Source organism: Nycticebus coucang, chromosome 3 (assembly GCF_027406575.1).
Source record: "Nycticebus coucang isolate mNycCou1 chromosome 3, mNycCou1.pri, whole genome shotgun sequence".
Classification (NCBI taxonomy): Eukaryota; Metazoa; Chordata; class Mammalia; order Primates; family Lorisidae; genus Nycticebus; species Nycticebus coucang.
This window is the reverse complement of record NC_069782.1, coordinates 94,431,814-94,456,074: the sequence shown is the minus strand read 5'-3', so window position 1 is coordinate 94,456,074 and position 24,261 is coordinate 94,431,814. Positions and strand designations below refer to the sequence as shown.

General features: G+C 39.7%; 1 protein-coding gene across 2 annotated transcripts in view; it reads right to left on the bottom strand.

The window, feature by feature from the left end:
* Positions 1 to 4,375: 4,375 nt before the first annotated feature.
* ECD (ecdysoneless cell cycle regulator) overlaps positions 4,376 to 24,261 on the bottom strand; it is a 41,977-nt gene continuing 22,091 nt past the window's right edge. For both annotated transcript variants that reach the window (XM_053586140.1, XM_053586139.1), the window contains exons 7-14: positions 23,997 to 24,125; positions 20,720 to 20,848; positions 16,541 to 16,626; positions 10,920 to 11,026; positions 10,277 to 10,460; positions 9,251 to 9,318; positions 7,772 to 7,986; positions 4,376 to 4,664 (exon numbers count right to left, since the gene is read on the bottom strand). In XM_053586140.1, the coding sequence (XP_053442115.1) occupies positions 4,434 to 4,664; positions 7,772 to 7,986; positions 9,251 to 9,318; positions 10,277 to 10,460; positions 10,920 to 11,026; positions 16,541 to 16,626; positions 20,720 to 20,848; positions 23,997 to 24,125 (1,149 nt within the window). In that variant the 3' untranslated portion in view covers positions 4,376 to 4,433. The remainder of the gene's footprint in view (positions 4,665 to 7,771; positions 7,987 to 9,250; positions 9,319 to 10,276; positions 10,461 to 10,919; positions 11,027 to 16,540; positions 16,627 to 20,719; positions 20,849 to 23,996; positions 24,126 to 24,261) is intronic.

Below are 24,261 nucleotides of genomic sequence, written 5' to 3'. Positions count from 1 at the left end.
AAAAGACTGCCACTTTGTCATGCCTGTTTTCCTAAGTGTAAAACAGTTGCTGACATTTGCACACCCACCAAGGGTTGACTGACTTTAACAAAGAGATTATAGAAGATATACATAAATGCTAAATCTGAACTATTTCTTCAACTTTATGGGATAAACTAAATTTAGGATTTCTCATCATTCATATATGGCATTCTAGACTTTGTCATAGGGAGAAGAGTTTATTTGGGGGAAATAAAATAAATTTTCACACCTTTGGATGTATTTTTCTGTTCTATGAATAACAAAATTTTAGGAAGTGAGAACTTGGGTGTGGGGGAGAGGATCACTTTATCAGTATGACAAGTAAACTTTTAAGTCCAGGTTCCAAGTATGTGGAACGACCGAAGTAATGTGCAGAAGAATTACTGTTAGAGGTCTGCTTAAAAAGAGGAAGAGCCAGGGAAAGAATCCTATCTTCAGAAGATTTTATGCACTAATTTGTGATTAAAGACACAGCCCCAGAGACCCTGGTTATTCACACATCAAAGTCTCACAGGGCCAAGCAGAAGACATTCTAGAACTAGAAAAGTTAAAGCACTGAATTTCCTCTTGACCCAAAGGATTGTTGCTCTATCCATTGCCAGCAAACCATCATTGCTTTGGGGAAATCAAATTGCCTTCATCAGGAAATGTTGAGAGATGGTGTTTCATGGGACTTGACTGTCTTGTTAGATTGGCAGCTTGCCTTTACCTGGGCTGAACCCGGTATGCAGAAGAGAAAAGCACTCTCAAAAGAGAGGTCCTGAGATTTCTTCATATCTTGCAGTTAGAAGAAAACAGTTCAGGGTCCATGTGTATTACTATCTCCCAATCTTTTCTGTCTCTATGTGGGTGTGTTTGTGAGCACATGTGTACACATCCCCAATCTGAAAATACTGATAGAAAGGGGAGTGTGCAGGGTTCCTGGTTATGAGTTTCTCAAACTTACCATGGAGTAACTGTTTGCTTTTTGATTAATGTGTTTTTCTGGGAAAGAAAAGATGACAGTGGCTACTAGCAAGAGCTGCAACACTGAACTTTGTTTTCCAGCAGTGAGTGGGAAGAGGGCTTTGCTATAGATATCCAAGGATATCTGAAAGCTAAGGCAGGAGAGGGCAGGGTGAGGGTACTGAAAATGACAGATAAGTAACAGAAACTTTGTTACAGGGTTTACCTGGCTGGAAAGCATATATGTGGTAATGAACTAGGAAGGTGCTAAGAATAAATAGAACCCAGCTAGGTCCATTATACAGAAAAATAAAAACAAGTAAAACTTTTTAAATTCGTCACTTCAGTTAACTGAAGGTTAACTCTGGTAACTGGAAAAAAAAAAAGCAACTCATTCATTTCTTATTTTTGCCTGTCTACTTCCCTTTCTCTATACAACATTTAAAATGCTTAAGATAAACATAATGTACCACAATATACTGTGGAGAAAACTGTTTTTCATAGTCAAGCTGAGATCACATTCTTGAAGCTCCTTTTCAGTCTGTGAAATGTAGCTTCAAAACAATTGATAAGAATATGTTTATTTAAAACATTTAAATTAACATTATTTAGGGCTGGGCATGGTAGTTCACACCTGTAATCCTAGCACTCTGGGAGGCCAAGGCAGGTGGATTGCATGAGCTCAGGAGTTCAAGATCAGCCTGAGCAACAGTGAGACCCCGTCTCTAAAAATAGCTGGGCATTGTAGCAGGCACCTGTAGTCCAGCTACTCAGAAGGCTGTGGCAAGAGGGTCACTTGAGCCCAGGAGTTTGAGGCTGCTGTGAGCTATGAGGCCAAGGCACTCTACTGAGGGTGCAAGGGAGACTCTGTCTCAAAAAACAGAACAATTCTTAGTAAAGTATCTCAAGAATGGAAAAAAAAGTATCCAATGTACTCAATACTACTATGAAATCAATATATAACCACCCACATACTCATATGAATGGCAAAACATAACTACAGTCCACAAAGTAGAAGGGAAGAGAAGACAGAAGGGAGGGGAAGGGGGATTTAGGCGGAGTGAACCTCACCTAATGTATATGATGCAATGGTACATTTCAAAACTATTAAGAAATGAGTATAATTGTGATGGATGTGTTACTTTGTTCAATGCAAACATTTCACATTATATATCGAAGCAGTACCCTGAACCCCATAAAAGCATCAATGTACAAAGTTATAATGTAATAAAAAATAATTTAAAAAAACACAACAAAACAAAAATTATTTAAAATGTTGCCCTATGTAATCAAAAGAAACATCTTCATCTGATGGATTTCTTTAACCAGTGTGTAACACTACCCTTTCCTTAGTTCAAACACTACTGTAAAACAAGAGGAAGGACTGGAGTAGGGTTTTGGTATACTTAGTTTTTATTAGTCTGTGATAATAGGTTCCCAAATAGGAACTCTACTACACCATTCTCCTAATTCCTCCCTTGGTTCCTGAAGAGGGGGAAGTATGGAATTACTTCCATTGTCTTTATTTTCATAGCATAAGATATAGTAAGGCCATGTCTCTACTGCATATGAAAACAGTAAATCTAGAGACCTAGATTATAAAAACATGGTTAGGTTTGGCGCCTGCAGCATAGTGGTTATAGCGCCAGCCACATAGTGGTTATGGCACCACCCACATATATTGAGGCTGGTGGGTTCAGCCCAGCCTGGGCCATCTAAACAACAATGACAAAATGATAACTGCAACAAAAAATAGCCAGGCATTGTGGCAGGTGCCTGTAGTCCCAGCTACTTGGGAGGCTGAGGCAAGAGAATCGCTTAAGCCCAAGAGTTTGAGGTTGCTGTGAGCTGTGATGCCTGAGCACTCTACAGAAGGTGACATAGTGAGACTCTGTCTCAAAAAAAAAAAAAAATAATAAAAACATGGTTAGTATATGGAGCTGTTTGTAGATAAGACTTGATTAAGGAGGAATATGAGCATCATCTTAAAAAAAACTACTTCACCTTAGCAACAGATCAGTTATATTAAATATGAAACCTTAGCTAATTAATTAAAATAATTAAGTACAGTATTGATGTATGAAATATCACTAACAGGTAAATCTATAGAGACAGAAAGTAGAGTAGTGATTTGTAGGAACTGGGAGGAGGAGAGAATGAGAAACTATTTATGGGTTGAGGGTTCTTTGTGGGGTGATGAAATTATTTTGGAATTAGTGGTGATAGTTACATAATTGTATAAATATACTAACCCTCCCCCCCTACTGAATTGTACACTTTAAAGGGTAAATCTTTTGGTATAGTATCAGCCAAGTACAGTGGCTCACACCTATAATCCTAGCACTTTGGGAGGCTGAGAGGGAGGCCAGGAGCTTGAGACCAGCCTGAGTTACATAGTGAGACCCTGTCTCTACCCAAAACCCTCTCCAGTAGTTATTCAAAAAGTAAATGGGGGTGGCGCCTGTGGCTCAGCGGGTGGGGTGGCGGGTTCAGACCCAGCCCTGGCCAAACTGCAACAAAAAAATAGCTGGGCATTGTGGCGGGGAGCTTGTAGTCCCAGCTACTGGGGAGGCTGAGGCAAGAGAATCTCCTAAGCCCAGGAGTTGGAGGTTGCTGTGAGCTGTGTGATGCCATGGCATTCTACCGAGGGTGATAAAGTGAGACTCTGTCTCTACAAAACAAAACAAAAAACAAACAAAAAAGTAAATGATTTCTATATCTTGATTTAGGTACATACAAACAAAACTTCATTGACTGTATATTTAAGATTTGTGCACTTAACTACATGGATGTTATTCCTCACTAAAAATTGCAAAGAAAAAAGCAAATGAGTTATCAAATCCAAATTTGCCAAGTGGAATTTTGACTTAGGAACAAATAAAGGTAAGGGAGAAATGAAAAGTTCAGAATTACACCAAGTGGTAGGGTGTGTTGTTAACATGAGATGTGTAAATCTCATCTCAGATGGGCGGCGCTTGTGGCTCAGTGGGGAGGGCACCCACCCTACATACAGAGAGTGGTGGGTTCAAACCGAGCCCTGGCCAAACTGCAACAGAAAAATAGCCGGGTGTTGTGGCGGGCACCTGTAGTCCCCGCTACTCAGGAGGCTGAGGCAAGAGAATCGCCTAAGCCCAGGAGTTGGGGTTGCTGTGAGCTGTGATGCCACAGTACTCTACCAAGGGCAACATAGTGAGACTCTGTCTCTACAAAAAAAAAAAATAAACAAAATCTCATCTCAGAGGCTGTCTAGGGGCCAGATTACATCCTGCTGACTTCAAAACCATTTGTATACTCCAGAGTTGAGATGACAAAGACTTGTGCAACAAGAGGGCAACATTTGGGGCTCAGAGAAGTCAACCTATGAAACTTGTAACAAAGAATCATTTTCACCAAGTTAGTAAACAGGAAATGAATAGAATCAGATAAATATTTATTTCAAAAGAAAAAAGAAAAGCTGGATGTGCTGGTTAACCTTTTGTTGGCTTACTTGTGGGACTGGGATCAGTGTTGTCAGGCAGTTGCACTCCCATGCTTTGTAGAAGGTTGGAAGCAGGTCCTGCCAGTCCAGCTTGGGAGCTATAGGATTCCAATATATTTGAAACCAAGTTCAGGTCTACGTCTACTGGTGCCATAACGGATTCTCCTGCAACGGAATCTTCCTCATCTGAACTGTTACTCATAGTCTGGGATACAGGTTCCTTAATACAAGGAAAAGAAGATCAAGGGATAATTACTAATAGGTTGGATGGTGGTTACAATGAAAAGATAGCTAAGTAACAATGTAAATTTGAATTCCAAATTAAAAAGGAAATTTCAAAAAGGAAATTTCTTATCCTTTGAACTAAAAATGAAAATGTAGTCTAATAAATGATGTGATTTAACACACATATTAAAAACTTGGTTCTGGGCTGGGGTGGTGGCTCACACCTGTAATCCTAGTACTATGGGAGGCAGAGGCAAGAGGATCCTTTAAACTCAGAAGTTTGAGACCAGCCTGAGCAAAGTGACACCCCATATCTACTAAAAATAGAAAATCAGCTGGGTATGGCTGACCTGTATTCCCAGCTACTTGGGAGGCTGAGGCAGGTGCTAAGGGAGAAATTAAGCCTTGAGCCTAGGAGTCTGAGATTGCTGTAGCTAGGCTGAGGCCAGGGTAACAGAATGAAACCGTCTTAAAAAAAAACAAACAAAACAACAACAACAACAACAAACCCCAAACCTTGGTCCTAGAAATTATAACACGTTTCTTTCCAGGAGAAATTTCTATAGATTGAATGGATTTTGCCTCTATTTTGGAATAGGCCAAGGAAGAAAATGAGAATTATGAAGATTATATTTATAACTTGCTAAGAATTTAAAAAGAAATATAAAAATGAACATAAAAAGATACAAGAATCTAAATTTTCTTCTCAATGAAAGAACCTAGATTTCCTTTTCTCCCCCTCAAAAAAAGCTTGAAGTAAAAACATTAGACTGTGTAGATCCAATCACAAAGACTCTGAATTGTTACCCTGGTCTCTGATTTCACAGGTTTGGAAAGGATTTAAAAGATTATAGCTTGATCTAGACTCTTTTTTTTTTTGAGACAGAACCCCACTATGTCGTCCTGGATAGAGTGCCATGGCATCACAGCTCACAGCAACCTCAAACTCTTAGGCTTACGTGATTCTCTTGCCTCAGCCTCCCAAGTACCCTGTTTCCCCGAAAGGTGTGCTCCCAAAGATGTGCTAGGGGACATCATATTTTCAGGGGACATCTTATCTTCCTGTAAGTAGGTCTTATTTTCGGGGAAACAGAGTAGTTGGGACTACAGGTGCCCACCACAATGCCCTGCTATTTTTTTGTTGTCATTGTTGTTTAGCTGGCCTGGGCTGCGTTTGAATCTGCCAACCTCAGTGCATGTGGCTGGCACCGTAACCACTGTGCCACAGGCACTGAGCCTATCTATAGACTCTTACATCCTTGCTATTCAAAGTGTAGTCCATGGACCAGCACCAGCTGCCTTGTTTAGGGCTTGTTAGAAATAGAAACCTCAGGGCGGGGCGGCGCCTGTGGCTCAAGGAGTAGGGTGCTGGTCCCATATGCCGGAGGTGGTGGGTTCAAACCTAGCCCCGGCCAAAAAAAAAAAAGAAACCTCAGGGCGGTGCCTGTGGTTCAAGGAGTAGGGCGCCGGTCCCATATGCTGGAGGTGGCGGGTTCAAACCCATCCCCGGCCAAAACACACACACACACACACACAAGAAATAGAAACCTCAGGCCTTGTTGTAGACCTGTTTAATCAGAATCTATATTGTAACAAGATCCTTACGTGGTTTATACCCACATTAATACTTAAGACATATTGCTTTAGATAAATCTAATGTATGGTTTCTATTAGATTTTAGCAATGCTGAAAGTGATTATAGTTTTAAATGTGGTTTAGATCTGTGGTCTCCAACCACTGGGCTGCAGGCCAGAAACGGTCCATGGCCTGTTAGGAACTGGGCCACATAGCAGGAGGTGAGTGGCGGGTGAGCAAGCAAAGCTCTGTCTGTATTTATAGCTGCTCCCCATTGCCTTCATCACTGCCTGAGCTCAGCCTCCCTTCAGATAAGTAGCAGCATTAGATTCTCATAGGAGTGGGAACCCTGCTTTAAACTGTGCATTTGAGGGATCTAGGTTGTGCTTTACATATGAGAATCTAATGCCTGATGTCTGAGGTGCAGCTGAGGTGGTGATGCTAGTGCTGGGGAGCAGCTCCAAATACAGATGATCATTAGCAGAGAGGTATGACTGCACAGAGACTATAATAAATCAATTGCTTGCAGACTCATCAAAGCCATCCTCCCACCCTGTCCACAGAAAATTATCCTCCATGAAACTGGTTCCTTTTGCCAAAAAAAGGTTAGGGGCTACTGATTTAGATAATAAAAGCAAGGGGAATTATCATTAAGGGCCTATTATAGGTTTTGCTATTGTCTTATTTGGTTCTTATGTTAATTCTACGACATGAGGATTACTGGTTAATAGATACATTCACAGTGCATGTCTGAGCTGGATTTCAAACCTAACCCATAAGACTCTAGGGTTCATGTCCTTTCCATAATGGCTCTGTCTAGGGTTAGACAGTGGTGGCATAAAAACTAGGATGAAAAAATAAATGAAAGGTGAATTCTAAATCTGACTCTAAATTAGAGAAATATATACAACAAACTTGAAAGTTATTTGACCCTCTTTCTCTCAGCTCGGTGCCTGTAGTACAGTGGTTATGGCGCCAGCCACATACACTGAGGGTGGTGGGTTTGAATTTGGCCCAGGCCAGGTAAACAACAATGACAATTGCAACAAAAAATAGCCGGGCATTGTTGTGGGTGCCTGTAGGCTTAGCTACCTGGGAAGCTGAGGCAAGAGAATTGCTTAAGCCCAGGAGTTGGAGGTTGCTGTGAGCTGTGACGCCACGGCACTCTACCCAGGGCAACATAGTGTGAGACTCTTTCTCAAAAACAAAACAAAACAAAAAACCCTCTTTCTTTCTTAAAGTCTATTAAGTAAGCTGTTAGTAGTAATGTGCAGCCACATACTAATTAGAGCACATTATATTTACATGACTTTTTATTTTAAATCCTGATAGATAACATAGAACAAGTAATATAATAAAACTTATGTTTAGGAAAACAAAGTTTATAATCCCACTAGAGTTAGGAAAAAGTTAGCATTCTTATTTAAATCTCACACATCACAAAAAGAAAAAATCTATGATAAAATATGGTTTTAGTTATCCAACATAACAGACTCAGAATGGGTAAGAGGTTAAAAACATACGTACCACTTGTTTCTGAGTGATGAAACTTTTGCCAATGCTGGTGTGTGCCAGTTCCTGGTCCATCTGGGCCATATATGACTTCAGATTATTAAGAGTTCCTTTCAGAGAAGCCTCTTCATGAGAGTCCTGCATTTTGAGGTCCAAGTCATCATCGCTGTCTAAATATTCAAAATCTTCCTCATCCAGATCATCAGAGTCTGACTCATGAGGCCTTGGCCCTACACAGACAACAACACAGAAAAAGCCACTTGGTAAATTTTTTTTTGAGATAAGATCTCAAGTTGTTGCACTGAGTAGACTGCCGTGGTGTCATAGCTCACAGCAACCTCCAACTCTTGGGCTCAAGCAATCCTCTTGCCTCAGTTTTTCTATTTTTAGTAGAGATGGGGTCTTGCTTTTGCTCAAGTTGGTCTTGAACTCATGAGCAATCCACCTGTCTTGGCCTCCCAGAGTGCCAGGATTACAAGTGTGGGGTAAAATTTTTTTTGAGTGACTACACATCTCAAAAGATTTTGCATGTTACCCACAGAAAAGCTCTAATATGCATAGTCAATCTACTTCACAAAACCCCTCCCACAAATGGTAATGATGGTAGGTATTTGTGGAAAAGTGAATAGTCTGAGCCAAAAGATTCAGCTTTTATAAAAAGTAAATTCAGGCTTGGCATGGTGGCTCATGCCTGTAATCCTAGCACTTCAGGTACCTGAAGCAGAAGGATCACTTGAGCTCAGGAGTTTTAAGACCAGCCTCAGCAAGAGTAAGACCCTGTCTCTACCAAAAACAGGAAAATTAGCCAGGCCTTGTGGCTCATGCCTGTAGTCTCAGCTACTTGGGAGGCTGAGGGAGGAGGATCCCTTGAGTCCAGGAGCCTGAGGTCACAGTGGGCTAGTCTGATGCCACAATACTCTAGCTTGGGGAACAGAGTGAAACTATCCCAAAATCAATAAAAAGTAAATTTAATTAATTAAAATATTTTCTAAAAAACTATGTAATACATGAATACATTTTGATGTAAACACTCAAGCCATACAGAAATTTGTCTGATATTTCAATCTTATACTAGAAATAAGCATCTTTTTAACAGTTTGATGGGCATCTGAAACTTTATCTCTGCATATCTAAATATGATTTTTTTATTGGAATATTTTTCTTTTTCTTATTCATTTGTAAGTACAGTAAGTCTCAAAGAGAAAAAAACCAATATAATGTAGGAGCCAAGTTAAAACTCTATCTAAACACACAACATCCACTTACTGAACAAATATTTAATGAGTAGCTACTACGTCAAGCACTGAGTTAGGCGGTCTTTACAAAATTGTTCAATAGGGCAGTAAGGGCAGTAATTCATGATCGAAAGCAACTCAAAATCATGAAAAGAAAGCAAATATGTTGGCTTGTGAAATATTTAATGTTCAAATGCTCTAGCAACAGCCATACTATTTACAATTTCAAAATGAAAGCAAACATCAAACTGTAACTTACCTAAAATCTTATCAAAATAATTCAGGAAAGAATCTGCATCAAAAGTGATTGGAGCCTCAGAAGGTTCTCTGCAAGATTAAAGGAAAAAGACACTTTAGCCTGAATGCAACTGTTTGCAACTTTTCCTAAAGTGGCACCATTCTTAGGAAAACTACCAAAGATATAATCTCAAAGAAGGCACAGCATGGAAAATTGTAGCTTAAATTTTTAAAATCCTGTCGTTGCTGGCCTTGTAGAGCCCCAGAAATGGGAATGTCTAATGAAAGAAAAGTAAATACCATACCTTGTTCTTGCACATGTAACTGATGCTGATTTATGGATCTACCTCTACCCCTTTACAAGATATATGTAGCATTAGATTAAAAAAATTTATTTGAATTAATTTAAATAAAGCCTATCCCATTAAGAAATAAATTTAAAAAATAAACAACAACATACCTTCCCTTTTCCTTACTTAAAGAGATAATCTTGGACATAAATTTTTTAATCTTGAACCTAATTAGTCTAGGATCAAGAGCATTAACACTAATAAATATTTGCTGTGCTAAGTAACAATTCTTCCTTTTTTTCCTACATTACTTGCCAAATGTAGTTTAGCATTTTTCCTGTTATTATTTCTGACTTTGAAGAGTCCTTTTATCCCCTTCCTTTGAGTTTAAAGTTTCCAATCTGCTTGTGGGGTGGGGGGGAGATCAGCAGTCTGAATTTGTTGAAAGCTAAATGTTGAACACATAAGGTTCTAACTAAAAATCTAAAGAGTAAAGTACATGGTTTCTCTGTGTGGTTCTAGATGATGATTTTTAGATCTGCTGAGTGATGTTTCTGGCTTACATTGTAAATTGTAAAGGATCTAGCCTACTAGAAATATGACTTCAGATAAGTAAGTTACCACCATACTATGCACAAAAAAAGAAAAAGCAGTACAAATCATTTACTCAAAAGAAAAAAGGATTGGAAATGCAATGACTGATGACTTCAACGTTTGGGTTCTAACTATTTGTATATTTATACTTTAACACAAATTACCTTGGCAGCTCTGCTCCCTTGTGGGTTGAGACTTTGGATATGAAAGCTTTCATGCTCTCTGAAACTTGGGTTAAGTCATAATTCTCCTCCTTCTCTTCCTTGGAAACGGGCTCTGATTTTTTGCCGGCAGCTTCTTGTAGTAGCTGGTCCAGCTGATCTGGTGAGAGATCTAACCATTGGTCATCTGAAAAAGAAGAAAGCATGATACTGTAATTCTACAGTCACATGACAGGTACTCTCAAGAAAGGACTCCATGAGATTTAGTGGAAGGTTTTATTTATTTATTTATTTTATTAAACCATAGCTGTGTACATTAACGCGATCGTGGGGCACCATACACTGGTTTTATAGATCGTTTGACACATTTTCTTTTTCTTTTTCTTTTTTTTTTTATTGTTGGGGATTCATTGAGGGTACAATAAGCTAGGTGACACTGATTGCAATTGTTAGGTAAAGTCCCTCTTGCAATCATGTCTTGCCCCCCGTTTGATACATTTTCATCACACTGGTTAACATAGCCTTCCTGGCATTTTCTTAGTTATTGTGTTAAGACATTTATATTCTACATTTATTAAGTTTCACATGTTGGTGGAAGGTTTTAATTCTCCTTACTCTTTCCACTCTAAACTGGTCCCTCACTTACCATCCTCTGGGGGAAGATTAGCTTCTTCTTTCTTAAGCTCTTCTATATCAAATGGTTCTGTCTGTAATAAGGCTAAGATTTCTTCACCAGGGCTCATGGCAAGAGAACTTAAAAACATAAAATAAAAGATATAATTGTTTATTTATAAGAGAACCTAAAATAGTAATCATAAAAACACTAGACTAGTAATCATAAAAATGCTAGTCTAACTTGGTTTTTCATTTTTTTTTTTTTGTTTAGAGACTAAGTCTATGTTGCCTCAACTCTGTCTCTTAAGTAGTTGGGACTACAGGTGAGTGCCACTGTGCCTGAATCTACTTTGTTTTCAAACATTTTTTTAGGTTGCAGACCTCATTTTCTCAAATAAAATTTTACCAGGAACCTTAAAATATAAAAGAGTGCAGGGCAGCGCCTGTGGCTCAGTGGGTAGGGTGCCGGCCCCATATACTGAGTGTGGCAGGTTCAAACCCGGCCCCGGCAGAACTGCAACCAAAAAATAGCTGGGTGTTGTGGCGGGCGCCTGTAGTCCCAGGTACTCGGGAGGCTGAGGCAAGAGAATCGCTTAGCCCAGGAGTTGGAGGTTGTTGGGAGCAGTGTGACGCCACGGCACTCTACCGAGGATGATAAAGTGAGACTACCAAAAAAAAAGTATATATATATCAAAAGTATATATATATATATATATATATATATATATATCAAAGCCATTTTCTTTGCACTCTTTTATATATAAAGAAAATGGCTTTGATTAAAGGGCGGGGGGATGGAGGCTTGGAGACCTATCCATTTTGCCTTTCTGCCTTTGGCTCTGCAGCATCCTCTACGGAACACCATCATGAAACTGCTGATCTAGTATAACTCTCTTTTATGTTTTCTTAAATCATTTTATTTATTTATTTATTTTTTTAGAGATAGAGTCTCACATTGTTGCCCTCAGTAGAGTGCCATGGCGTCACAGTTCACAGCAACCCTTGTTGCAGTTTGGCTGGGCAGGGTTTGAACCCGCCACGCTCGGTATATAGGGCTGACACCCTACTCACTGAGACACAGGCGCCGTCCTAGTACAACTCTTTCTTTCTTTTTTTTTTTTTTGTAGAGACAGAGTCTCACTTTATGGCCCTCAGTAGAGTGCCATGGCATCACACAGCTCACAGCAACCTCCAACTCCTGGGCTTAAGCAATTCTCTTGCCTCAGCCTCCCGAGTAGCTGGGACTACAGGCGCCCGCCACAACGCCCGGCTATTTTTTGGTTGCAGTTCAGCCGGGCCGGGTTTGAACCCGCCACCCTCGGTATATGGGGCCGGCGCCTTACCAACTGAGTCACAGGCGCCGCCCAACTCTTTCAATTTATATACATTTTTTATATGAGGAAAAGGAGACCCAGAAGGAAAGTATGAATTAAAATTAACCTAGCATATATTATAGCATATCTTATATGCTATGCTAGCACTTTAAATACTTTCTTTTTTTTGGAGACAATCTCATTTTGTCATCCTGAGTAGAGTGCGATGTTGTCACAGCTCACAGAAACCTCAAACTCCTGGGCTCAAGTGATTCTCTTGCCTCAGGCTCCGAGTAGCTGGGACTACAGACATTTGCCACAATGCCCAGCTATTTTTAGAGACGGGGTCTTGCTTTTGCTCAGGCTGGTCTCGAACTCATGAGCTTAAGCAATCCACCCATCTCGGCCTCCCAGAGTGCTAGGATTACAGGCGTGAGACATCATAAATACATTTTCATAATTATTTAGTCCTCTAATTACTATTACAGGAAAGTAATAATCCTGTTTTATAGATGAGAAAACCAGAGGCTAAAAAAGTTCTATAAATTCTACAAGGTCATTTAGACACCGAAAAGGCTTGAAATCAAGTCTACTGATACTATTTTGTGCTACTTCTACTATAAATTGATGAAGAAATATGCACAGACATGATTTCTATGAGTGAGTTAGTCTCTGACAGGGACATGACTTGTTACATAAATTGACAGAACCCTGTCTGAACAATTACCAATGGAACAAATCAAGTTGTGTACAGGACTTATATTTAAGAGACATTTGCATCCCTTGCAAAATCATGTGGGTAGGCTCAGTGCCTATAGCTCAGTGGCTAGGGTGCCAGCCACACATACCAAAGCTGGCGGGTTCGAACCCGGCCTGGGCCTGCCAAATAACAATGATTTCTGAAAAAAAACAAAACAGCTGGGCTTTGTGGCAGCTGCCTGTAGTCCCAGCTACTTGGGAGGCTGAGGCAAGAGAATCGCTTAAGCCAGTGGTTCTCAACTTTCCTGAGCCCAGGTTGAAGTTGCTGTGAGGTGTGATGCCATCACATTCTACCCAGGGTGACAACTTGAGACTCTGTCTCAAAATAAATAAATAAATAAAGTTATCTGGCCCCATCTTAATGAAAGTTATTACCTTTGCCCTAGTAGTTGATATTTAGGAATGACTTTTATTTTGCCTTTTATTATGATTATTTGGGTTTTTCATTTTTCTCTCCTAATAATGTTTACATAATATGGAGTAGGGACAATTTCCCATCACCCACATGATTTTTTTTGAGACAGAGTCTCACTATGTCGCCCTTGGTAGAGTGCTGTGGCATCACAGCTCACAGCAACCTCAAACTCTTGGGCTTAAGACAGCAGTTCTCAACTTGTGGGTCATAACCCACAGGAACTGTATTAAAGGGTTGCAGCATTAGGAAGGTTGAGAAAGAGTGAGGCTCTATCTTTACTAAAAATAGAAAAATTAGCTGGGCACCATGGTGGGTGCTTATAGTCCTAGCTACTTGGAAGGCTGAGACAGGAGGATCATTTGAGCCCAAGAATTTGCACTCAAATGATCCCCTATGAGCTATTACATCACGGCACTCTACCCAGGGTGACAGAGTGAGACTTTGTCTCAAATAATAAATAAATAAATAAATGTAAATAATACAGGTATCAAAAAAAATATCTAATAATAACCACATCTTTACCACCTAGGATTATAAAGCTATTGTATTTATGCAGTCTGATTACATTTATACATTTAACATAAAAATTAAAATAGTAATATATGTACTTTAAAATATATTTCAATATAATTTAATATGAAATTTAAAGTAGTAATTATGTACTTTAAAAAATATTGCAGATGGCTAGGCACCTGTAGCTCAGCTGCTAGGGTGCCAGCCACATACACCAGAGCTAGTGGGTTTGAATCCATTCTGAACCAGCTAAACAATGACTACTACAACAAAAAAATAGCTGGGTGTTGTGGTGGGTGCCTGTAGTCCCAGCTACTTGGGAGGCTGAGGCAAGAGAATCGCTTAAGCTGAAGTGTTTGAGGTTGCTGTGAGCTGTGACACCATGGCACTCTACCCAGGGGGACATAAGGAGACTCTGTCTCAAAAAAAAAAAAAAAGAAAAGAAAAAAGAAAAAATTGCGGATGAAGCTAATGTTTCCTTTGATTATCACTGCCATCTGCTGCCCAGAGGTAAATGCTCTCTCCAGTATCCTTCTGAGCCTCCGTGTGTGTGTGTGTGTGTGTGTGTGTGTGTGTGTGTGTGTGTGTCTATTTCTATGCTGTATTTGCTGTTTGTTCTCCTTATCTGGAATGTTATGCCTCACTTGTTCACTTCATTCAGGTCTCTTCTCAAAGAAAACTTCCTTTGAAAGGCATTCCTTAACCAACAACCTATCTAGAAAAGCAGCTTCTACCTCTCTCCTTCCATACACTGTCTTTCTTTCTAGCATTTATCACCATTTCACACCACCTGCTACACTAGCATGTAAGCTCTATCAGGACAGGGTCACTTTGGGTTCATCTGTTGTATCCTCAGCACCTGGAATACAGGAGGCACTCAATAAATATTTTTTGAATAAATGAATGTATTTGTATCTATAAATAATACATTTGTGTATTTAAAAATGTTAAATGTATAGCACCCGTACTATATATTATTTACAATTTGCTTTTTTCACTGAACATCGAGTTTTTGAAATCTATTCATTTAAATCAGTGGTTCTCAATTTTAAGTAGATATTTGGCAATGTCTGGAGATATTCGGCAATCTGGCACAATTTGTGGAGGGAAGGAGTGCTACTGGTATTTCCGGGATAGAAGCCAGGATGCTATTAAGCATCCTATAGTACATAAGCTAGTTTCCCACAACAAAGAATTATCTGATCCAAAATGTCAGTAGCACTGAGGCTGAGAAATCCTGAATTAGATGTATTTATATTTAGTTAACCTCTGGTTAACTACTGGATAGTAGTCCATCATATAAATATACCAAGATTCTTTTCTCCCCTATTGATTGGTACTTCAGTTGCTTATAATTTTTGACTCTAATGATTTTTTCTAAATATCTAACAATTTTAAGGAGAGGAGACTGGCATGATTTTATACACACACACACACACACACACACGTATTTTCCCCAATCCTTCCCTGTATATATAAATTATTATTATTATTTTTTTTTTGTAGAGACAGAGTCTCACTTTATGGCCTTCGGTAGAGTGCCGTGGCCTTACACAGCTCACAGCAACCTCCAACTCCTGGGCTTAAGCGATTCTCTTGCCTCAGCCTCCCGAGAAGCTGGGACTACAGGTGCCCGTCACAACGCCCGGCTATTTTTTGGTTGCAGTTTGGCCGGGGTGGGGTTTGAACCCGCCACCCTCGGTATATGGGGCTGGCGCCTTACCAACTGAGCCACAGGTGCCACCCTATAAATTATTTTTTAAATAAATAAATATATATTTGTAATATATAAATATATGTATTTTTTTGAGACAGTCTCAGGACAGTCTCACTGAGTTAGGGGCACCACCTAGATGTATTTTAAGTAGATTCTCCTAGCTCTAATGGTTGGATTGGAAGAGAAGAGTCACTAGAGGCTGGAAAACAAGTTTAGGTATTGCCATACTTCAAGAAATAAGTAATTAAAGTAGCCAAGTAATAAAAAATACAAGACACAGACGACAACAATAGGATCTATAGACCAGGTCCAAAGAAAAACAGGTGTTTGGGTCATGAGGATCGTGGTACTACAAATAGAAACTGGGGAAAAGTCTATGAAAAGGCTAAGAGTTTGAGACCAGCCATTAAAAAAAATTCCAAACACTGGGAATTCAACAAGTCATGAGGGAGATGTAAGTTTGGTTTTAAACTGTTTAAAAATTATCCTGGTTTGGGGAATGGGAGGTTTTCCTACAATATTCATTAAAATGTTGGACATTTAAGCTACTCACAACTTTGTTCCCCAATAGTAAAAATAATTGAGTAAAGTATGGTACATCCATTTGCTGAAATATTATACATCTTTTTAAAATTATAAAGACTGTGTAATATCATGGAAAATGTAAGCTCATGATGAATAAATATTAAGTACGAGATACAAAATTTTTATAAACATAAAAAAACAACTGGAAAAAAGTGCTGGAAGGCAATGAATCAAAATGGTAATAATGTTTGACTCTCTGGTATAAATATTTTTCTTCTCACATCTTTCTATATTTGCTGTACTGAATGATTATATTACTTTCATAAAAAACAACCAAACTTTATTATTTAAAAAGAACTACCCAACACCAATCTATTTTACTTAGTGGTGAAGCCTTAACTATAACTCACCTTTCTGGCCGGTTTACTGAGAGTTGGAAGTAGTTCTTTGCCATTTCTAGCCTTTCCTGGTACTGAGAAGAACCTTCTATCAGTCCCTTAAAAAAAAAAGTCTATTAGAACTTTGCTTACATGGTATCATTAAAATAACCTGTTACCCAGCAACTCCTAAGGAGGCAGCACATGATACAATATATTGCTCAGTAATCGTGAGGTCCAAGTTCCTCTTTTGTCATTAATGTGCCTGATTGAGCTCCAGTTTCTTCAAATGAGGTTATTAGGCTACATGGAGTGGTTCCTAATCCTTTTTACCATTGAGGGCCTCTTTTCAGTTTGGAATGTTTTCTACCATTCATTTTCTTTTCTTTTCTTTTTTCTTTTTTTTGAGAGAGAGTTTCACTTTGTTGCCTTTGGTAGAGGGCTGTGGCATCATAGCTCTCAACAACCTCAAACTTTTGGGCTCAAGTGATCCTCTTGCCTCAGCCTCCCAAGTAGCTGAGACTAGAGGTGTCCACCACAATGCCAGGCTATTTTTAGAGATGAGGTCTTACTCTTGCTCAGTCTGGTCTTGAACTTCTGAGCTCAAGCAATCCACCCATGTTGGCCTCCCAGAATGCAAGGATTACAGGTGGGAGCCACCGTGCCTGGCTCTACATTTTTTATTATTTAATTACTTACTAAGATATAACGGATCGCTGGGTACAGTAGCTCATACCTATAATCTCAGTGCTTTGAAAGGCCAAAGTTGGAGGATTGCTTGAGGCTAAGAGTTTGAGACCAGCCTGACCAACACAGAGGGACCTTTACCTCTACAAAAAAAATTTATTATATATATATTTTTGAGACAGAGTCTTACTCTATTGCCCTGGGTAGAGTGCCGTGCTCGTCATAGTTCACAGCAACCTTAAACTCTTGGGCTGAAGAGATCCTCTTGCCTCAGTTTTTCTATTTTTAGTAGAGACAGGGTCTCAACTCTTGCTCAGGTTGGTCTCCAGCTCCTAGGCTCAGGCAATCCACCTGCATCGGCCTCCCAGAGTGCTAGGGTTACAGGTGTGAGCCACGGCACCTGGCCACAAAAATTTTTTTTAAAAATTAGCCAGATGGGACTATGGGCACTCACAACCATACCCAGCTAAAATTTTTTTTTTTTTTTTAAGAGATCGGTCTCACTATGTTGTTCAGGCTTCTCTTGAACTCCTTGTCTCAAGTGATCCTCCCACCTCAGCCTTCCATAGTGCTTGGATTACAGGCATGAACTACCATGCCCAGCCTCTTTTCTGTTTTTTATAAGTGGTATTCACATTTAACATTTTCTTTTCTTTTCTTTTTTTTTTTTAAGTCAGTCTCATTATGTCACCCTTGGTAGAGTGCCATGGCATTACAGCTCACAGCAACCTCAAACTCTTGGGCTTAAGCGATTCTCTTGCTTCAGCCTCCCAAGTAGCTGGAACTACAGGCATCCACCACAATACCCGGTTTTTTGTTGTTGTAGTTGTTTAGCTGGTCTGGGCTGGGTTTGAACCTGCCAACCTCAGTGTGTGTGTCTGGCGCCGTAACCACTGTGCTACAGGCATTGAGCCCCACATTTAACATTTTAAATACATTTTCTATTCTTTAAAAATGTACTATAATATCATAAGTACTTTTTCATATTGCTTCACAGTCTTTATACTCATCATATTTATTTATTTATTATTTTTTTTTTTTTGTAGAGACAGAGTCTCACTTTATGGCCCTCGGTGAGTGCCATGGCATCACACAGCTCACAGCAACCTCCAAATCCTGGGCTTAAGCGATTCTCTTGCCTCAGCCTCCCAAGTAGCTGGGACTACAGGCACCCGCCACAACGCCCAGCTATTTTTTGGTTGCAGTTCAGCTGGGGCCGGGTTTGAACCCGCCACCCTCGGTATATGGGGCTGGCGCCTTACCAACTGAGCCACAGGTGCTGCCCTATACTCATCATATTTTTATGGACTTTTCTAATTTTGGATGTTTCCTTAAAAAGAATATTTGAAATGAAGGTAATGAATTTGAGCCTTTCTTTTTTTTTTTTTTTTGTAGAGACAGAGTCTCACTTTATGGCCCTGGGTAGAATGCTGTGGCCTCACACAGCTCACAGCAACCTCCAACTCCTGGGCTTAAGTGATTCTCTTGCCTCAGCCTCCCGAGGAGCTGGGACTACAGGCGCCTGCCACAACGCCTGGCTATTTTTTGGTTGCAGTTTGGCTGGGGCCGGGTTTGTGGTTTTTTTTTTTTTTTTTTTTTGGCCGGGGCTGGGTTTGAACCCGCCACCTCTGGCATATGGGACCGGCGTCCTACTCCTTGAGCTCAGGCGCCGCCCCCGGGGCCGGGTTTTAACCCACCACCCTCGGTATATGGGGCCGGCGCCTTACCAACTGAGCCACAGGCGCTGCCTGAATTTGAGCCTTTCTATAGCTCTTGGAAGATGAATTTAAAACATTACTAGGAAAAAAAAAAACATTACTATTGGCTCAGAGCTTGTAGCTCAGTGGTTAGGGGGCCAGGCACATACATGGGGCTGGCGGGTCTGAACCTGCCTGGGCCTGCTAAACAATGACAACAACAGGGCGGTGCCTGCGGCTCAGTCGGTAAGGCGCCCGCCCCATATACTGAGGGTGGCGGGTTCAAACCCGACCCTGGCTGAACTGCAACCAAAGAAAAAAAAAAACAATGACAACAACAACAAAAAAATAGCCAGGGCTTGGTGCCTGTAGCTCAGCAGCTAGGGCACTGGCCACATACACCAGGACTGGTGGGTCGAACCTGGCCCGGGCCTGCCAAACAATGACAACTATAACAACAACAACAAAAATAGTCGGGTGCTTTGGTGGGCACCTGTAGTCCCAGCTACTTGGGAGGCTGAGGCAAGAGAATTGCTTAAGCCCAAGAGTTTGAGGTTGCTGTGAGCTGTGATGCCATGGCACTCTACCAAGGGTGACACAGTAAAACTCTGTCTCAAAATATAGGATATTAATTTTACCATATTCTCAACACCACAGAATACATGTATCATCATATCCTTCTGTACATACAATAAAAAGTCTTCATTATTGTGTTTATATGTATACCTTTACTACTTGTGAAATTGAATATTTTAAGAAAAATTTACTAGTTGTCTTTTTTTTTATTTTTGAGACAGAGTCTCACTATGTCTCCCTCAGTAGAGTTCCGTAGCATCACAGCTCACAGCAACTTCCAACACTTGGGCTTAAGTGACCATAGGTGCCCGCCACAACGTCTAATTATTGTTTGTTGCAGTTGTCTTTATTATTTAGCTGGCCCAGGCCGAGTTCGGACCTGCCACCTTCAGTGTATGTGGCTGGCTGCTGTAACCACTGTGCTACCGGCACTGAGCCTACTAGTTGTCTTTTTGTAATTATTTTATCCACATTTGCTAATTTTCCTACCTGATGTCCCACATTTGCTTTATCAAGTTTTGTAAGTTGTTCATCTGCTACAAATAATAATTTTTATCATTTAATATTAACAGTATTAGTTTTTCTCTAATAGTAGAAACAGTTCATAGATACCCCTTTGTTACCATCTTCCAAGACCCTGAATATCACCGAACTGAATTGTATACTTAAAAAATACATTGCAAGGCTGGGCATGAAGGCTCATTCCTGTAATCCTAGCACTCTGGGAGGACGAGGCAGGAGGATTACTTGAGATCAGTAATTTGAGACTAGTGTGAGCAAGAATGAGACCGCATCTCTACTAACAATAGAAAACATCAGCTGCATGGTGGTACCTGCATATAGTCTCACCACTCAGGAGGCTGTGGCTGGAACCCAGAGAGCCACGATGAAGCCACTGTACTTTGGCCACAGTTGACAGAGACACTATCTCTAAAAAACAAAAAACAAGGCTGCCCAAGGTGGCTCACGCATGTAATCCTAGCACTCTGAGGTCAAGATGGGTGGATTGCTTGAGGTCAAGAGTTCAAGACCAGCCTGAGCAAGACCAACACCCCATCTCTAAAAACTAGCCAGGCATTGTGGTGGGCACCTGTAGTCCCAGCTACTCAGGAGGCTGAGACAAGAGGATCACTTGAGCCCAGGAATTTGAGGTTGCTTTGACCTATGACATCATGGCACTCTACGGAAGGCAACAAAGTGAGATACTGTCTCAAACAAAATAAAATAAAACAAAAAATATTACAAGTCCTACCATAAAATAATCATTCTTTTTCAGACTTTCAAGGAAGCTGGTCCAGAGTGGTGAGGCAGTCACAAGGGATTTCTTGGAGTCAGAAAAATGTGGGCCACATTTGGAACATAAGATCTCAAATCCATGAGCCTAGATAAGAGAGTGAGAGAATTTTTATTAAGTAAGTTTTTTTCAGTATCATCTTATTATGTTACTTTCTTTCCCTTTAGTCACACTCAAGAACTAGCTGACAGGATACATGGGCATATAGACGTTTATAACACTTTTTGAATTTTATGCAAATTATGTTTACCTTCAAATTTGTAAATCTCTGTAACATACTAAAAATCATAAAGGGAAAGAAAATAATATAAAACAAAGATTCTCTTCAAAGAGATACTTTTTGCTATTGATTATAAAACCAGAAACTTAAATTTATTTCTTGTTTGATCATGAAAAGGTTTACAAAAGGCTTCCTGTCTAATAGAAATTATAAATAAATTGAGTATAGTCTTAGACATAGTTAAGGGAGGGAATCATTTCATTTTAGTCTTTTTTTTTTTTAAGAGACAGAGTCTCACTTTATGGCCCTCTGTAGAGTGTTGTTGCGTCACCGCTCACAGTAACCTCTAACTACTGGGCTTAGGCAATTCTCTTGCCTCAGCCTCCCGAGTAGCTGGGACTATAGGTGCTTGCCACAATGCCCGGCTATTTTTTTGTTGCAGTTTGGTTGGGGCTGGGTTCAAACCCGCCATCCTCGGTATATGGGGCCGGTGCCCTACTCACTGAGCCACAGGCGCCGCCCTCATCTTAGAATTTGATTAAAAAATACGATAGATTCAGATTGAAAAATAATTCAAATAGGGAGCTTCCCTGATTGTTCTAGACGAAATTGCTACCAATTTCTTGAACATTATTTTAGAAATAATGTATGCACTCAAGCAGACATGTGTGTCTGGGTATTATAGCTTCTTACTCTTTTGTCAATCAAAAGGCAGGCAGCATACACAGTATGCTTTTTACACTTAATCATTTACCTTGGAGATCATTTCTTTCTTTCTTTCTTTTTTTTTTTTTTTTTGAGACACAGTCTCACTACATTGCCCTGGGTAGAGTGCCGTGATGTCGCAGCTCACAGCAACCTCAAACTCCTGGGCTTCAGCAATTCTCTTGCTTCAGCCTCCCAAGTAGCTGGGACCACAAGTGCCTGCCACAAAGCCGAGCTATTTTCTGGTTTTAGTTCTCATTGTTGTTTGGCAGGTCCGGGCTGGATTTGAACCCGCCAGCTCTGGTGTATGTGGCTGGCACCGTAGCCACTGAGCTACAGGCACCGAGCCACCTTGGAGATCATTTCATATGAGCACATACAAATTTATCCATCTCACTTCGTGGATAGACCATAATTTGTCTAAATATTCCTCCTAATGGACATTTAAGTAGATTTCAATCTTCTGCCACCATAAACAATGCTGTCATGAATATGATTGCGCATACATCTTTAAGCACATGTAAAATATATAGAGAATACATTTCTAGAAGTCCAACTGTTGACCAGAAGGGTTTCAACATTTTTTTTTTTTTTTTTGGTAGAGACAGAGTCTCACTTTACCGCCTTCAGTAGAGTGCCATGATGTCACAGGACTCACAGCAACCTCTAGCTCTTGGGCTTCAGTGATTCTCCTGCCTCAGCCTCCCATGCTGATGGATACAGACAGTTCCTGACTTGTGATGGTTCAACTTAGTGATGTTTCAACTACAACATGGTACAAAAGCAATATGCATTCAGTACCTTACTTCAAAGTTTGATCTGTCCTGGGCTTGTGATATACAGTATGCTATTCCCTGGTGATGCTGGGCAATGGCAGCAAGCTGCAGCTTCCAGGCCACATAATCTTGTAGTATACAATCAATATAATACTTTAGTCAATAAATTACACAAGATGTTTGATACTTTATTATAAAGTAGGCTTTATCTTAGATGACTTTGCCCAAGTGTAGATAATGTAATGAGCCCATTTAAGATGGGGCTAGGCTAAGCTATGATGTTCAGTAGTTGGGTATATTAAATGCATTTTTGACTTATGATATGACAGAGAATGGATTTATCAGGAGGTAACCCTGTTATAAGTTGAGAAGCATCTGTATAGCCAAATTATTTTCCAAAGACATCAAACCAATTTATATTTCTATCAAAAAGGTTCAAGAGTGTCTTCTCTCTATATTCTCACCAACCTAGTATATTTGTGTATTATCAAACTTTTTGGTTCTTGCCAATATAATGGTGAAAAACACTATTTTGTAAATGTATATTATATTTCTTTTATGGCTTGGAGCCTGTGGCTCAAGCGGCTACAGCACCAGCCACATACACCTGAGCTGGCGGGTTCGAATCCAGCCTGGGCCTGCCAAACAACAATGCAGGCTGCAACCAAAAAATAGCCAGGCGTTGTGGCAGGTGCCTGTAGTCCCACTTGGGAGGCAGAGGCAGGAGAATCACTTGAGCCCAGGAGTTGGAGGTTGCTGTGAGCTGTGATGCTACAGCACTCTATCTAGGGCAACAGCTTGAGGCTCTGTCTCAAAAAAAAAAAAAAAAAAAAGAGTATATTATATTTCTTTTATCATTAACAAGGGTCAACATTTTTCATATATTTAAATTAAAGGTCATTTATAGTTTCTTATCTATTGACTTCTGGTTATAGTTTGTGCACATTTTAAATTCATTGGTTAGTATTTCTTTTTCACATTGATTTAAAGAAACACTTTAGATATCAGGGAACTTAGCTTTTTCATTTAGATTAAAATGCAGCAGTTTCTCCAGGTTTGCTACCTTTTTGATTTATGGGTTTCTGCTTTCCCATGCAGAAATGCTTCATTTTTAATAGAATTTATTGTGTAAATAAATAAATAAATATTGTGTAAATAAATAGAATAAATTTTTAATAGAATTTATTGTGTAAATAATAAATTTAGTCTTTTACAGCTTCTGGTTTCAAGTCATACTTAGAGAGGCCTATAAAAAGTTCACCTGTGTTTTTTTTCCTTCAAATTTTATAGTTTTAATTTTTACATATAAGTATTTCCTTCAACTGAAATTTATTTTGGTATAGGTGTGAGGGAATCAACTTTAATTTTTAGGATGGCATAGTTACCCTATTGCCATTTACTAAATAATTCATTTTTTTCTCTAATTTGAAATGCCAAATTTTACTATATTCTCACGTAAATAGGGTGTATTTCTAGACTTTCTATGCTTTCTTTTTTTACATAAAGAAAGTAAAACTTTCTGGTTCAACATTACCAGCTTCATGCCCAGTTCATGGGCTCGATACTGGGGATGAGATGGAGGAGGAAGCCCGTATCCACTTCGCCGGTCTGGCACAAACTTTTGTTGCACCAACTGTGCATACAGACATTTAGTGAAAGTCACCTAGGCATAGAGACATGAAATACATCAGTCTTTTCCTGAAATTAAAATTTTGGATATCATTTCATAGTTAAATATAATGTTTACTATGAGCTTCATATTCACATGAAATATAAAGAAGATCCAACCTATTCACTGT